This window comes from Drosophila busckii, chromosome 3L (assembly GCF_011750605.1).
Source record: "Drosophila busckii strain San Diego stock center, stock number 13000-0081.31 chromosome 3L, ASM1175060v1, whole genome shotgun sequence".
NCBI lineage: Eukaryota > Metazoa > Arthropoda > Insecta > Diptera > Drosophilidae > Drosophila > Drosophila busckii.
Window position 1 is genome coordinate 10,804,358 of NC_046606.1, and position 17,202 is coordinate 10,821,559.

Sequence of the window (17,202 nt, forward strand, 5' to 3'; positions counted from 1 at the left end):
ATGCAGGCAGCAACAATTGAGAATGCGTATACGACTGAGATGAATAACAATTGTTAACAATATACGAACACCCACGAGCCGAGCTCACACATACAGACAGCACTTTGGCACACATATCGGGGCAATTTGGCCGATGTGCGATGTGCGAAACGAAACTTTAGTCGTGCTCTGCATTCGGTCAGCCTCATTGCAACACAACAACATTTCGCAGTCGCCGTCGCCGGCAATAAGCTGCGCGCAGTATGCAAAACAAACCCGAAACGTGCAGTTGGCCCAAACGCAGCGCAGCGCAGCAGCAACAACAACAAAAGCAGCAAAGAGCGCAGAGCGCGTAAATTAAACAAAGGCGTATAGCATTAGCCAAAAACGCAAATAAACAAATAATTTTTAAGCAGCATAAATATCAATTGCAAAAAAAAAAGTGAAAAAATAACACAACGAAATTCGCTTAGCCAAAACGGCTGCCAAATATTTTGAGAACCTCAAATTCTTCGTATTCCCCACACGAGCAGACCGAGACAGCAAACGCAGCAACAAGCAGCGCAGTAAAATGGTAAGCATATTTTAAATATATGCAGATTAACTGTAAGCTATAACAAAAGATAACATAAATCTGCAGTAAAGCATAAAAAAGTGCAGCAGAGTAAGCTATGCTTAGTGAATTAGGCACTCAAAAGAAATATAATACTATTTGAATAAGTTTAAGAAAGTTATATTAAGTTCATTAAATAGGTATATTGGTTAATAAAAATATTTTTTATTATTTATTGAATCAATGTTCGTATTTAAGCTTTTGTTAAATCAAATTAAAAGGCTCTACAAATTACTATTATTATTTCGATAGTTCTCATAAACCTCAAAACTTAGCTAAAATATATTATAATATAAAATAAAATACATAAGCTGTTGGCTGTTGCTGCTATAAAACAAAATAAATTATTATAAAATAAATGTTAAAAAATTGAAATAAATTAAAAAGCATATTAATCTACTCAGCTAACAAGTTAAGCTGTAATTTCATTTTTATTAAGTTGACTCTACAGATATTTTGTTTGATTTATTGAAAGAATGTGCGAATTTAAGCTTTCGTTAAATCAAATTAAAACATTCTAGAAATTATTATTGTTATTTTGACAGTTCTCATAAACCTCAAGACTTAGCTGAAATATAATATAGATAAAGTTTCCAAAAAAATAAATTAAAAAATTATAAAATAAATGTTAAAAAATTGAGATAATTTAAAAAGCATATTAACCTACTCAGCTAACAAGTTAAGCTGTAATTTCATTACTATAAAGTTGATTCTACTTTCTTTCACTTTCAACTCGTGACATGCCGTCTGTTAAGCTTTTCAACTTTTTTGTTAATTTATGCCAGCAAGATTAAGATTTAACCTCAGTACAATACACATGCTACTTAAATAATATATTTTTTCAAAGATTTAAGTGCTGACATACATTTGTTAAAACTAAATTAAATTAGAAAAGATTTTACTTGAAAATGTCACAAGTCCAGCTAGCATAATCCTTAACTTATAACACAACATTTTTCTAAGAACTGTGCTCAAGCTGCTGTGACAACAATTTAATACCCTTTCACCCATTTTTCTATTACGAGGCAAGTATTTGCTTACGCACTTTTAACGTTAATACAAAAGTTTTGAAGCATTAGACTTGGAGTTAAGAATCTGCAATTCTCTTTTTATCAGCTAACGTCACTTGTGTAGTCGAAAGTTAAGCGCATTTAGCTAAACGAAGCTGCCGTATTCAGTTTGTAAGGCCGTTGCACTCAACGCAACATGCTGGTTGACTGACTGAGTGACAGACTGACTGACTGATGTGTGTTTGCTGTTTGGTTGAGTCAAATGTGGAGCGACAGCAAAAACTCAATTCATTGTGGGTGGGCGAGTAGGTGTTGGCAGCAGCTGCTACGCATGTAATTTGTCAGAAAGATTTCTTTTGAGGCTACAGCAAAGGACACGCTACAGCTAAGCGAAAGAAAAACATATCCAGCTCGGAGCTCGACCCGCAATCGGCGCACGTCATTGCAACAAAACTGTTTCCTTCCTGCATGCTTGACTGGCTGCCATTTAGCTACGCTTTTTGAGCTAGAAACATAGCAGGCAAAGCAAAAAGCAACAGACACAACAGACAGCCAGACAACAGCCAACAGACATTGACATTTCGTTGCAAATGAAGTGATAAAAAGGCAAAGGCAGCGACGGCGGCAGCTGCTTGCAAAATTCCAGCGAAGAAGAAAACACGAGAGCAACAGCAATTGCCAAAGTTCCACAAAACTTCGATTCGTCAGACAGACAAAGCGTTCACTAAGTGCGCATAATTTGATGGAAATAACGACCTCAACGACAAACTGACAGCATTTCCGAGCTATTCAATGGCAGCAGAGCGTTTAAGCTGAATCTAGCATTGAAATTGTTAAACAATTGCTGCAAACAGCAAATCATGTTAAGCTTACAATTTACAAGCTTGTAATGTAATTTTTAATTAGCTGCATTTCGATTGACAACTCAAAACCGTAAACATTCATTGAGTGCTGCGCGCAAACTTTCAACAAATTAGTTTTTAATTTTACTTTACTTTTTTTTTGCGCAAACTTTTGCAATTAATTGCAAGCCAAACCTTTGAGTCAGCTTAAACTCAATTTCAATAGCTGCGATAAGATAAGCAAATGCTAATGCCAAAGTATCTGCATAGATACAGCCACTTGCAGCTGTGTGCATGAACTTTGATGGCTGACTTGGCCTACTTGTGCCCCAGACAAACTAATGAGCAGACGCCGCTCCACATAAGATGATCCAAGTAATAGAAACTCAGCAGCCATTCGACTGATTGCAAAACTGTCAATTAAGCAACTGCTAAAGTGCAGACTGCAAACACACAGCTGTGGCACATGCAACAAAATGTGGCAAAAAATAAAACAGCAAGCTAAACGGCATGAAAACTGAAATGAAAAGCAGCAGGCATTGAACTTGGCTGCAGGCAACTTTTTATAACACGAATTAACAAACGAAGTGCAATTTCTTAGTTACGAAGTTATTCTAAAAAGGCTACAAAAAAATGAGTTAAAAATTGAGCACGTTTATAATATTTTTATTCAATTTACTTTAGAAGGGAAAACAAATTGAGATTTTAAAAACAAATGAGAGTTGCTTTGAGTAGACGAGTAATTTTTTAAAAATTGAGAACGTTAATAGTATTTTTATTAACTTTTCTGGTATAGGGATAGCAAATTAAAATTTTAAAAATAAAAGGCAGCTGCTTTGAGTAGACGAATCTCTAACTATAGTTGCTCATATAGACAAACAGGTATAGCTCAAACGCGCTAGATATAGAATATCTATATATATTTATAACTGCTTCTCTCCTTTAAAATTTATTTACACTAAGTCAGTCGCTAAGTCTTCCATTTCTTATAAAAAAGTCAATGCGTATAAGAATTACTTAAATTTATTTTACATTTATTTACTATAAGTAAGTCACTAAGATTTTTTATAAAAAAGTCAAAGCGTATAAGCATAACTTATATTCATAATATATTATAATAATGTTGCTATAATTATAATTAGAGTCTACTGCTTTTTAACTATTTATTGTGCTAAGCTCAATTAATTTTTTCCAAATGTATTTCTCATTATTTATAAAAATATCAAAGTGCACCTTTAAATCAATTATAAGAGCAATTTTCAAAAGCTTTTTAAGTTGCAAGCTGCCATTTCTCATTAGAGAGAGCCCAACTTGCCTTTGTCGCACTGTTTACAGTTAATGCTTTGTTTTTGTTTTTTTTTTTTATTGCACATACAAAACTTGCCACAACTTTTTCATCAAGTTGTCGACTTTTATTTTTGCCGCTCGCCATTGTTGCAGACTGTTGCAACCATATACCGTTATAGCGCTCACCCCTACATAGACATGATTAATGTTCAAATTAAACAACACCCGGGCTGACGTTAATGACGACAAAAGAGTAACAACGACAACAAAGAAAAACAAAACACTATGCGCCAAATATTAGTCACACTAACAATAACAAAAAAAAAAGGCAAAGAAAATATGTTTATATAGAAAGCTTTATTTTATGATTATGCATACTGATTAGTCTGCGTACATATGACAAAAACAACAGACAACATTATGAAAATGAAATATATTTTTATTAAAGAATAGTTTGGCTTTAAATTTATAGCCAGGCCTGCGCGCATTTTATTATTGCTTGTTTTCCATGCAAATTGGAAATTAGAAGTGAGTCATGCAGTGCTCTATATTGGCATTGAGCAGCGTTTCAGTTTCGCAATTCAATTAGTGAGTCAATGACGAAATGAGTGATTGCCCATGCAGCGTTTGCCAAGTTGGTAACTTGGTCATTATTGATTGGATTTTTAACCCACTCTATGTGGGGCAGCTGATATGATAAAGTTGCTGTGCCAGCGTGAGAAATTATCAATTAATTAATTAAGAGCATGATTTAGTGTTAATTGGCATGTCAATACGTCAGCATAGATATTGACCTACTCGCTCTTTGTTCTGGCCTTTTCAATATTGTAAGGCAATCAATTGAAATGGCCAAAAGTACATCAATATTTTTATTGCTTCTGCTTAAATGCACGCCATAAAATTAATGGAACAAGCAACAATAGCTGGGGGGGCCATGGCCAGTGAAATTCTTCAATTGGCAATGTGCAATAGGTAAATGCGCCAGTCTTAGCATAAACAAAAATATCGAACACAAGCTGTATTAAATTAAAAATATTCAAAACGGATACTGTCTATTTAAATTATTGTTTAAATTGTAGGCTAAACAAGTTTTGCTTAAGCAAATATTTTCATATATGCAAACTATGCGTTTGGTCAACTCGATTAGCTGTCATAATTGAGTAGTGAATTGACAAATTAAGTGGCAATAGCAATAGCAATAACAACAACAACAACAACAACTGTGACTAACACTATATGCTGCATATAATTGTTCATTCATGTTGTTAATTGCATTTGCAGCCAAGCGATAAACGACTTTCGACTTCAAACAGCGCAATTTGCCATGCCTGCCGCTTGATTGATTTTCGCTTTGTATTTTGTTGTTGCTGCTGCAAATTTTCGTTTATTTATGCGTTCAGCATTGGCTACAAGATTGATTGGACTAACATAAACGCATCAACACGTGGGCTGCGCTGATAGATCAAAAGCAAAGCGGCGCGTGCTTGCCATGCGGCTATGCAAATAATTAGAACTGACCATTTTATTTACTTATCTAATGGCTCTAGTGCAGTTGAGCAAGCAAAAAGCAGCAAAGAAAGTTAAAGCGTGGACGTTGCGTATGCGTAATTTAGTTTATTAAATTAAAGCAAATTTTAAAACATTTGCAAATAAGCTTGCAGCTCGTATTAATAAATTCAAGCAAGTAAATGCTTAGTGGTTGCGTATACGTAATTTGCTTACAACTAAAACAAAATGTAAAATATTTAAAATGTTGCAAAAAGCAAAAGTTAGCCATAATTAACTATTGCCAACAAAAGTTGCGCATAAGCCAAACGACAAATAACGCGTAAGCGGTTTGCGTAATATCTAATAAAAGTGTGTGAGAACAATATATAAAATATTTGCAATAAAGTACCCAAAAGTATAAGCTAATAATATATGTATTAAATCCGTTGACAAAAAATTGCAAATCAAGCAGTCAAGGCGTAAGCATTGCGTATACGTAATATTGCAGGCTACTTTTTACTGCGTTGTATCGCTGGGCCAATATGCACTGTTCACACTGCAGTCTTAAGCCTTAAGCTTATGCTTATTAAAGTTTAGTAAGCGCAAATTAGACAACTCTCTCTGCGTCTATTTCTAACCTTTGAGTTGCGCAGGAGCGCATTGGTTAGAATTTCGTTTAACTAACAAAACAAACGAAAGTGTAAAATATTTGTTGCGCTAGTTTGCAATTAATCAATAATTATGGCTAAGCAATATATTTAAAGCATATTCGCATAAAGCATTTCTGTAGCAATGAATTTCTATTTTAATAAGTTGTGGCCATAGAAAATAACAAAATGTGTGCAGAGCAAAAGGCAATTTGCATTTCGAGTACAATTGCTCGCACGAGATAAAAGCGCATTGCTCAATTATCCTAGTCAAACATGAAAATTATGTTAAATATGCGCGCTGGGCCGAACTAGCGGTGCGTATACGCAATATGCACAGCAGCACCAGTCGAATGGCTAATACATTGGCTGCTAATTTATGCAAATTGTGTGCTGTTCGGTGGGGGGTACAAGTGTGTAAATAAACACTCGGCATGCGACAACGACGACGACGACTGCCCATAAATTGCACAATGGGTAAGCGGCCACTAAGCGCCTTAAACTATGCAACACATTTTAGTCACTGCGGCAACATCATAATAGGCTTTAGGTTTATTTATAAAGATTAAAGCAAAGCTGCAAAACTGCAACAATTTTCAGGCAGCAAATTTAAGACTTAACATAAATAAGCGCATTGAACAAGTGAAATGGCTTTGACTAGTGACAAATCACTTGGTGCATAAAGCAGCTGTGAAAAATACGTTTGCAGCACAATGGAAACAATGCCAGCGCATAGGTGGATTAAAGGCGCTTGGCACTCACAATGTGCCCAGCCACAAAGCCAAAACAAGAGTCAGTGCCAAACAGGGCCAAAAGCCAAACCACATCAAAGGTTGGCTAACCAGAACTTTTCGGTTTCATTGCCGTCCAACTGACCAAAGAGGTGCAAATGTGCGCCTGTTAAAAGCAAACTATGATATATGTGCGTGCGTGTGTGTGTGTGTGTCTAAGTGCAGCCTAAGCCAATGATGCAGAGTAATGGGCAAAACCACAGAGACTGCCTCGCTGGCTTTTAAATAGTCATAAAGGCTTGTTAAAATGCCAGAAGAAATTAGCCACAGTTCATGGTCAAGCTGCTCATAATTTTGTACGAATCTTGAATTTTTATTGTAATCTTACACTAGTTAAGCAAAAACAACAAGCCATTAGCTTAGGGTACTCAATTTGCTATAACTTTAAAATTTATCAATGAATTAAGTCTCATGAGCGTTCGATTTGTCGCTTAGTTTAATAATCTGGCTGTGATATATAAAATCCAACTGAAACATTGTTGCACAAATTTATTTGCTTTCTATTTTGCAACTAAAATTAGTTCCCAAGACTTGTCAACTAGGTTTATAACCTAGCTATTCTCATATCCTATTATAGTATTATTTTTATTTGTATTATTATAGTATAGTTTAGTATAATTTAGTAAAATATAATAAGGTAAGTTACTAATTTAACAGCAAAGCATTGTACCATAGAATTAAATTGAATTTTATAATTTTATAAAGTAAATATAAAAAAAAAGCATTTTAGTATAAGCTAATAATGTCAAAATATGAGCTGAAGCCTGTTTAGCTTTAAATTGTATAAAACTCAAAGCTTTGATGCTACAATACAGAACATTGAAGCAGCTCCAATATTTATCTAAGAAAAAAGCTGTGGCAATCAATATTTTTTAAAATAGAAATTCATTGCTACAGAAATGCTTTATGCGAATATGCTTTAAATATATTGCTTAGCCATAATTATTGATTAATTGCAAAGCTTAAACGTTTTGAATGCAATTTAAATGCACTTGATTTAAGTCGAGCGCTGCTTATTTATTTAGGCGCCTTTAATTGCTATAACAATTTAATTATTCAAAATGCGCTTTAGCTAAATAAATATAATGTTTAGTAATTTATTTGCATATTTCGCTTAATTTATTATTGCAGCATTTTATTTGTAGCAACAATACAGCATTAATTATAATTAAATTGAGCTTAGCTCTGCTTGCGCGTAATTGAGCAGTTCGATTGAATTTATAAATTTGATTAAATTAGTTGAATTATAAACAACAAACTGTTAACCTGCTGTGCTTACATGTAAGTTAAGGCTTTAATTAACTGCTGCAAGTGTTAACTTCTTGTTTAGTTGCCGTGCGACGGCTGCTGCTGTTGCTAAGCGTTTTAATTTTGATCGAATCAAGCAACCTGTGGCCAGCTCACTCTAGCCGAAGATTAAGTGCGGCCCAGACAGGCAAGCAGGGGCAGGGGCAGTGCCTGCTGCTGCTTGTGGTTGCAAGTTGACTTTTGTTTATGCTGCACTTTGCACATTGTGTGCCGCTCACTTCATAAACACAGCCCCACTGTGCAGCAAGTGCACTTGACATGAGACTCAAACAAAATGTGAACTGAGGGGCAAGAGCAGAGCGAAGGCGCGTGTAAGGTTGCCTATGTGTAAATTTGCTAGACATATTTGCATGCTCACTCTTTATGTGTGCGTGCGTGTGTGTGTGTGTGTGTGTTTATTGTACTTGTTGTTTATCCAAAAATTATGCGCCTCGCATGCTGCATGACGTCGACCACTTTGGCAGAAGCCCAAAACAGAAACTAAACATTTACCAAGCTGTTGCTAGACGACAGCGATATGGGCCTGGCCCAGGGTTGGGGACTACTGTGTTATGCATATTTGTGCTACGCCTTGGTGTATGCAATACATTTGGTCACAATGTTTAACTTGCTTATTGGACTGTAAACTAAATGGGGACGACGCACACGTGCGAAAACTGCGCTCAGCGCACTTTTCAATTGTTGTTGCAATTAAAGAGTGAAGCTTTAAGCGCATGCACGGTGGGACAAGCGAGCGGAAAGTGTGCACATATTTTAAATGGCACTATGGGAAGAAATTCTTCATAAATATAAAAAACATTTCTAAACGCATAACATGCATTGTGCGCTATTAATGAATAAAATAAATATAATAAAATATATATAAAATATAATAAAATATAAATAAATAATAAATAATACTAATATAATATAAGACTAAAGTTAACCCTTATATAATGATCGAACCACTATATAGAATCTATAAAGGCCCTCAACAGCTGATACATTCTAAGCGATCAGAATTCAATGCTTAAGCTACAAGTCTTAGGTTTAACCTCATAATGATCGATATGATATGAATCGCAGCCACTCTATAGCAGCTATGTATTTCCCAATAGTGCAATTAAATTTAATTTGTTACATTATAACCGTTCAGGTCGCTTAGATCGCATCACTATATAGAAGCTATATAATTCCCAATAATGCCATAAATACTACATCAGCTATTCATTTAATTTGTTACACTATAATCGAACAGGAATCAATGTTTAAGCTTAATGTTTATACTAAAGTTGCTTTTGGCTATTCTAAAATATAATTCTAATCAATATGACATGGATCAAACCACACTGTATACCAGCTATATATAGCTATAAGGAACTCAACAGCTATTAAATTTAATTTGATACATTCTAAGCGATGAGGATTCAATGCTTAAGCTACAAGACTAAGGCTTACCCTTTATAATGATCGATATGCTATAAATCGCAGCCACTATATAGAACCTATGTAATTCCCAATAGTGCCAACAGCTTTTAAATTTAATTTGTTACATTATAAACAATCAGCAATGATAGCTTAAGCTTAATGCTAACACTAAAGTCGCTTTAGGCTATACTAAGCTTTTAATGATTGATATGCTATGGATCACAGCCACTATATAGCAGCTATAGTGCCAGTGACATTGAGCTGACAAGCATGTAGTTAAATTCAGCTGGTGACAGTAACTTACCCAAGCACAGACACTTGACTGAAATGTTTTCACAGCTCGCAGCTTTTCGCTCTCTCCAGCTTTTTTTTTATTGCTTTTCTGCTTATGCAGCATAACCCTAAGCTAAACAGCTGCTTTATAGCCTTTCGGCACATCATCAGCAACAGCAGCAGCAGCAGCAGCCACAATGTCCAGCAGACATTGCAACGTTGCATAAGCTGCATAAATTTTTAATAAGCGTTGCACACTTGCTGGACAACGTTGCTGATGACAATGCAGCAGCAGCAGCAGCATCACCCAAGGGTAAGTTTCCTGCCCACTTGAGAGCTGTTGGCGTTGGCGTTGGCATTGCAGCTATCAAAGCATATGCCGCGCCAGTTTGCCCACTCCGCTTCGCTTTGGCTTTGGCTTCAATTGCAGTTGCGGTTGCAGATAGCGCTAAAATAGCAACAATTACTACAGCTACTCTCCCTGCACATTTTGCCATTTGATAGCGCAATATACACAAATAACAAGCAACAGATACCGATACGATACGATACGATAGTGCAGCCGAACAGAAACAGAAACAAAAACAGCAGCAGGTGCGCCAATTGTGAAGTCGTTACAGCAGTTCCAGCTGCAGTTGCTATGCAAATACCCTGCAAGTTTATATAGCAATATATATATTTATATAGCAATTTATATAGCCTGTTGAGCGTATAGATTTGTAATGTTACAGTAGCTTAAAATTTCATCAGTCCCCATTTTTTGTAGTTGATTTTACTCCTTTGCCTATTTTACTCGAATTGTTTAAATTTTATGCAATTTCAACAAGCTGCCATTGGCTTTATATTGATATATATAAAAGCAATAACGTGCATTTAACAAGTAAATAAAAGCTGCTCCTATCGTTTAATTGTGCGTTTTATTTACAAGTGCTGAAGGTCACGTATGCAAACCAAATAAAGTTTTAAGCTCAACAGCCAAAATTTGAAAATTATGTGCACATTATTAAAGACTTTTGAGAGCGCTGCAATATAATTAAGCTATACCATAATATTATTATCACATTTATCATATTATATAAAATTAAAAAGACTTCCTTACAAAATAGAGCTTGAAACATAACTAGAGTAACTTCCGTATTGTTGCTTTTATATATTGTAACTACATATACATGGTTCCTTATATATATTCTACTTTATATATTATAACTACAATCAAAATAATATATACTTGCTTATATAAAATGTTTACTGTAGCTATGTTTCAATCTCTCTGAACCTATATTTCCTATATTTATAGAAAGTGTAGCTTAAATAAATTTGTCTAAAGTTATCAGTTTTTTGATTAAAAGTAAACAGTTTTATTTGTTTAAATTTATTAATAAATCTTTTTAGAAAAACTTTGTCGCAGTTATTATCTTATTATTTTTAATTCTCGATATTATATTTTTGTATTGTTTTTGAATTAACCCATGAAATTATATAAATAACAAAAACCAACTCTGCTGCTATATGCTAATCCCAACTTATGTCTCTGTACTATCAATTTTTTCAGTTTCTGTCGCTTTTCTATTCCCTTTTGGAGTTAATACTGCTTGACTGACTGCTATAAAAATGTCGTAAGCTGACTTACTTAATATAGCAATAACTATTTTTAAAATGAAACGTTAAACAGTGGCTCAGCTCACTCTGTTAATTGATTGCAACATCAAATCCAGGCAGAACACATCCTATAGCTATATATATATATATGTGTATATATAACTGCATGTCAACCAAATTCGCAGCAATCGAATGCGTGTCTCGCTGATTGCAGCTATCAACATTTTGCTGGCGATTTATTGGCCAACGAAACTTAAAACGCTTTTGACAGGCAATGCAAATGTCAAGGCTGCTGCTGCTACTGCATGTTGGTCAGGCTACTGGGGCTTTAAGCCACAAAACAAGCGTAGAGAGCCAACAACAACATGGCAATGGGGATTGACTCTGCAGTGGGCTTGTGTCAATTGAACGATTTAAGCGAGATAAATGCAAACAAATTGTTATTTCTCTGCTGTTTGAGAGTGACACTGCCTGCAATTGACATTTACATGCCACAGATTTATTTTATGTTTTATATATAGAATTCTTTGAAGCGCCATTGTTGACTTAGATGCCTGCTTTTGTTAGCAAAGTCATAGGCGTAGTTAGCAGGGGGCAACGTTTATTTTTAGCACAACATATTTTATCAATCGAACGAAAATTGCAAACTTTTGTCATAATTTTATTTATATATCAAACTTTTTACAGTGTCGTAGCCAAGTATGTTGAAAAATAATATAAAGTACTGTTTGCCTCTTAAATTACGCCCATGTCAGCAACATGTCGTTCAACATGTCGCTCAACTTGGCAAATGACACTCAAAGTATTTTCACAAAATTTGTACAGCAAGTGGCAAGAGTCAAGTTGATAAGCTTAAAGCCGCAGGGCCAAGCCAAGTCATGTATGCCCACAAAGATTGATTATATTATTATATAGCCCGACACTTGATTGGGCGTATAGTTAATATTTAATGCATTGGCTGTCACTTTAATTGGATTACATTTGATCAATGCAAACAAATTCAGGCCTCAATGCAATTTATAAGCTGCAAATTAATCCACAAGACAAACAACTGCAGTATAAGACTTAAGCTGGACTTCAGTTGTGGCAGCCACAAGCTGCTTAGCATACATATACATATATATTTATTGATAACATTTTCTTGAATTTTCTTATCACGTCAGCTGCAGTTTTGTCGTTTGTATTCATGTTTTTGTTGCTGTCTTTGCATAATTTATGGATTTATTTATAGCAAACTTGTTGTTACGCAATTTAAATGCTAATCGTAATTTATAAAATTTAAACTTTACGTTCAATTTTCCAAAACCTAATTGTGCGTTTCACGTGCCTGATTTATGTATTCAACAACTTCGATTGCAATTTATTTCTCGCAAACTTTGATGCCAAGATGGAGTGCCACGGCTCAAAAGTTTTCACAGCTCAATTACACATTGGACAGTTCGGGCCAATTTATAAATTGTTTGCCAACATAATTAGCGTGGCATTTAGAAATGATTTGTAAGATTTCTTAGCGCCAATGGCTCATCAATTACGCTATTATTCAATTTTAATTAGTGACTAATGAGTTGCCTTTTGTATGGCTACAAAGGCAAAAACTTTCTTTGAAGTTTCCATAAGCAAAAAGCTGTTTTTGCTGTGCCAATAAGTATAAATAATTAAATAATATATAATTTGTTATTTTAGTTATACTTTTATTTAATATAATAAACAGCTCATAGTCTTTATACTAAACTTTTTGGTTGAAGCTCTCAGAATAGAATGAAAAAAAAATTTATTTGCACAAAATGTTCAACTACTGAAATAGGAATTAGGTGCTATATAAATATAAAGGCTTAGACAAAAATTATCGCAGCATAAATATTGCTTCCATTTTTTTAGCTTTAATATAAATAAAAGTATATTAATCACAACAAAACGTATCTTCTTTTACAATCTATATAACCTTTTTAAATTTATGAAATATATAATGGCAAATTCTTTAGAACAAGCTGGAATTTATTATTATTATTGAACTGTTCATATTGCAAAAGTTATTATATCCCAAAACTTGCCAAAGGGCCAAAACAAATAAATTTTTATTGAATATTTAAATAAGCAGCTAACTTAATCTTAAATCTTAGATTAATAAAAAGATTTAATAGAGACAGCTTGCAATTAAAATTTAAAGTTTTATGCATTAATTTATTGAACGAAAACTCGCCTAAGCGCCTAAGAAAATAACTAAATAGTTTACAACTGAACAAGATTAATAAATAAATATTTAATAAAAACAACATGCAATTAAAACTTAAAGATTTATGCATTTTATATATAAAATTAGTTTATTAAACTGGTCCTAAACAAATAGCTAAATAGTTCACAGATGAAAACGATTATCAAAAAAATGTAATAGAGACAACTTCAACATCAAATTAATTTATTGAACTGTTCATATTTAAATAAGTATTTTATTTGAAAACTTACCAAAGGCGCTTGTAAGCTTACAAATAAGCAATATTAAGAATAATATTCAATAAAGACAACTTCCAATTTAATATAAAAGCTTTGTGGATTTTTATCTTAAATTAATTTATTGAATATTTAATTTAACTTATTTAAATTATTGAATATTAAAATAAGGCGTCGAAGCAGATAACTTAATAGTCTTTCAATTAGATTAAGAAAAAGATTTAATAGAGACAACTTGCAATTCAAATTTAAAGTTTTATGCATAAACTTATTGAACTTCTCTTCTTTAAATAAGTATTTTATACGAATACTTGCCTAAGGCGGCCAAACAAATAACTAAATAGCTTACAAGACTAATACAAATATTTAATAAAGACAACTTGCAATTAAAATTTAAATTATAGTGCAATTCTTATCTTAAATTAAAAATCAGCTGACACTTTTAATTAAGCAGAGTACACTTTGCTTCTCTTTGCAGCTGCTGCTGGTAACGAGCTTACATTAGATAGACAACATCCTCATCAGCTATTTAGACAATTTTGGTTTGGCCGAAACATGTGGCTTTTAATGCTTGCAATGCAGTTGGCAGCTGGTGCCAGTGAGGAGCAGCAGCAGCTTAGCGACAACACCACTGCGCTGTACTATGGCAACGAGAGCTTCTTCTATATGGCCACACAAACTGTTGGCGGCGCAACGAACATGCAACAGGATGCGGGCATCTTTAGCACCGATTTGCCCACGTATCAACATTGCATTGCCACACGCAACTCTTTGGCGGATTTGATTACTGTGGTGCTCTATGGCATTGTGTGCATTGTGGGTCTGTTTGGCAACACTTTGGTTATCTATGTGGTGCTGAGATTTTCAAAGATGCAAACAGTCACTAATATCTATATACTCAATCTGGCTATAGCGGATGAATGTTTTTTGATTGGTATACCCTTTTTGCTTTATACGATGCGCATTTGTAGCTGGAGCTTTGGTGAGCTTATGTGCAAGGCTTATATGGTCAGCACCTCGGTCACTTCGTTCACTTCGTCTATATTTCTGCTCATCATGTCAGCCGATCGTTATATAGCTGTTTGCCATCCCATTAGCTCGCCACGTTATCGCACTTTGCACATTGCCAAGCTCGTCTCAGCGTTTGCCTGGAGCACTTCGGCTGTGCTAATGCTGCCGGTGATGCTCTACGCCAGCACAGTGATGCAGGAGGATGGCATCAACTATTCGTGCAACATTATGTGGCCGGATGCGTATAAAAAACATTCGGGCACCACTTTTATACTCTACACTTTCTTTCTGGGCTTTGCCACGCCTTTGTGCTTCATACTCAGCTTTTATTATTTGGTCATACGCAAGCTGCGCTCAGTTGGACCCAAGCACACTACCAAGTCAAAGGAGAAGCGTCGTGCTCATCGCAAAGTCACGCGTTTGGTGCTCACTGTCATCACAGTTTACATTTGCTGCTGGCTGCCGCATTGGATGTCCCAGCTGGCCTTGATCAACTCCAATCCAGCGCAGCGTGATCTTTCACGCTTGGAGATTCTCATCTTTCTGCTGCTGGGCGCTTTGGTGTACTCCAACTCTGCTGTCAATCCCATACTCTATGCCTTTCTTAGCGAGAACTTTCGCAAGAGTTTCTTCAAGGCCTTCACCTGCATGAATCAGCAGGATATCAATGCTCAGCTGCAGCTGGAGCCGAGTGTTTATACCAAGCAGGGCAGTCGTCGTCGTGGGGGCTCGCGTCGTCTGCTTGCCAACAATGCTCAGCAGCAGGAGCAGCCGCCGCTTCTCACGCATCATGTGGGCAACAACAATTCATCCACCACCACCTCGTCCACCACAACAGCTGAGAAAACAGGCTCCACCACTGCTGCTGCTGCGCCCAAGTCCTGCAGCTCCAATGGCCGCTTAGCTGTGCCCAGCTCCAATAATTCTGCAACCGAAAACCTCGTCATTTGTCTCAGTGAGCAGCAAACTATTTGCACCACCACCAAGCAGCAGGCTGCGCATCTTGTGCAGCAAACGGATCTGTAATTGGTGTATGACCATCTCTTAGAATTAATTGCATTTAAATATATGGGGTAATTAGTTTTTACATAAATGCACTTAGTCTAAGCAGTATTAAACCGAACAACTCTTAAATATAAACTCGCCTCGTCTATTGCTTTTAAATCTAAGCTCTAAGTCAGCTCAGCTCATCTTTAGCTATAGCTATAATATTTAAATATAATAATACTTGTGCTTTTTTTCTGTATCAACTTTATGTCTATTTAAACAATTTTAATTAGGCTATGTGTATATGTAATAACCAATGTGATGAATGTTTATACAAAATGTAATTATATTATTATAACATATTTCATAATGTGTTAGTAGTAACTTACAATGCAAACACTGTTGTAATAATAAACACAATAAAAAACACAATAATCTACTTATTTTAATCTAATCAAATGCGGGCTAGTTGGATTAATTAGCGTGTATGCTTAATTGATTCTGATGGTAAGTGTTCAATTGAAAGCACATTAAGCAAACATTTGTGTACAAACACAAATTATAATAAACACTTGTTAAAACTTGCAATTGCTTTAAAAAAAAAGTCAGCGAGCGATCGCCTGACCAGACCGCACAGCTTCAACTTTAGTTGGCAACTGAACTCACTCTCGATAAGCAGTCGCCCTAGCTATGGCCGAAGCTTACACATACAACGATGCTAAGCGTGGGCCATGATACAATAATACAAGGTAGCGGACTGCGCTCTTAGGTTACTTAGCTCCTTCTCCTTTTTGCTGCTTTCCTCGCTGTCGCTCTTTTGTTTTGTATCCGGGGAGCGGGAGCGAAGAAGCTAAAGTACAAACACCCAAGATGAAGGAGTGCAGTCCGCTAACCTTGTTTATTGCTCGTTGCTGGCCGTTAACGTGAGCAGCGCAGCTTGTAGGCACGTAGGCTCTCTTAACAGATGAGAGAAGGTCGCTTGGACTAAACAGCAAAGGGTGGCGTGATCGACTTGACTACTATTAAGCGTAGCCTTTGCTTGGAGAGCATTTCTTTCTAAGTACTAAGAGAGCGCCTCGCTGCCTTCGCTTAAAAACTGTGTCGCTGTCTTTGCTTGGAGAGCGGTTCGTTCTTGTCAATTAGAGAGCGCGTCGCTGCCTGTGCTTGGAGACTGCGACTGAATTTGCTTGGAGAGCATTTCGTTCTTTTTGCTAAGAGAGCCCCTCGCTGCCTTTGCTTGGAGAGCGTTTCGTTCTTGTGCTTGGAGACTTCTTGTCGTTTAGAGAGCGCGCCGCTGCCTTTGCTTAGAAAGTTTTTCGTTTTCTATAAGCAGCGCTGCTTATTGTTAACATTTGCTTAAAAAAAACTTAAATGTGCTTGCTTTAATGTATTTTAAAATACCATGATCAATTGAAAACAGACTGCCTGGTTCTCTATATTTAACTAATTGCTTGCTTTTAATGCGAAGCGCTCAAGCATTAAAACTTTTCATATTCAAATGCAGGTATTAAA

At 35.5% G+C, this 17,202-nt stretch overlaps 1 protein-coding gene across 1 annotated transcript; it reads left to right on the forward strand.

The window, feature by feature from the left end:
• The first annotated feature begins 260 nt into the window (after positions 1-260).
• LOC108598631 (somatostatin receptor type 2) lies at positions 261-15,899 on the forward strand. Its single transcript, XM_017985331.1, has 2 exons — positions 261-553; positions 14,171-15,899. Exon 2 carries the CDS (start codon positions 14,248-14,250, stop codon positions 15,727-15,729), a length of 1,482 nt encoding a protein of 493 aa, XP_017840820.1. The 5' UTR covers positions 261-553; positions 14,171-14,247; the 3' UTR covers positions 15,730-15,899.
• The last annotated feature ends 1,303 nt before the right edge of the window (positions 15,900-17,202 follow it).

What these genes read in the sequence shown, in the direction of transcription:
- LOC108598631 (XM_017985331.1), top strand. Translation starts at nt 14,248, where the DNA reads ATGTGGCTTTTAATGCTTGCAATGCAGTTGGCAGCTGGTGCCAGTGAG.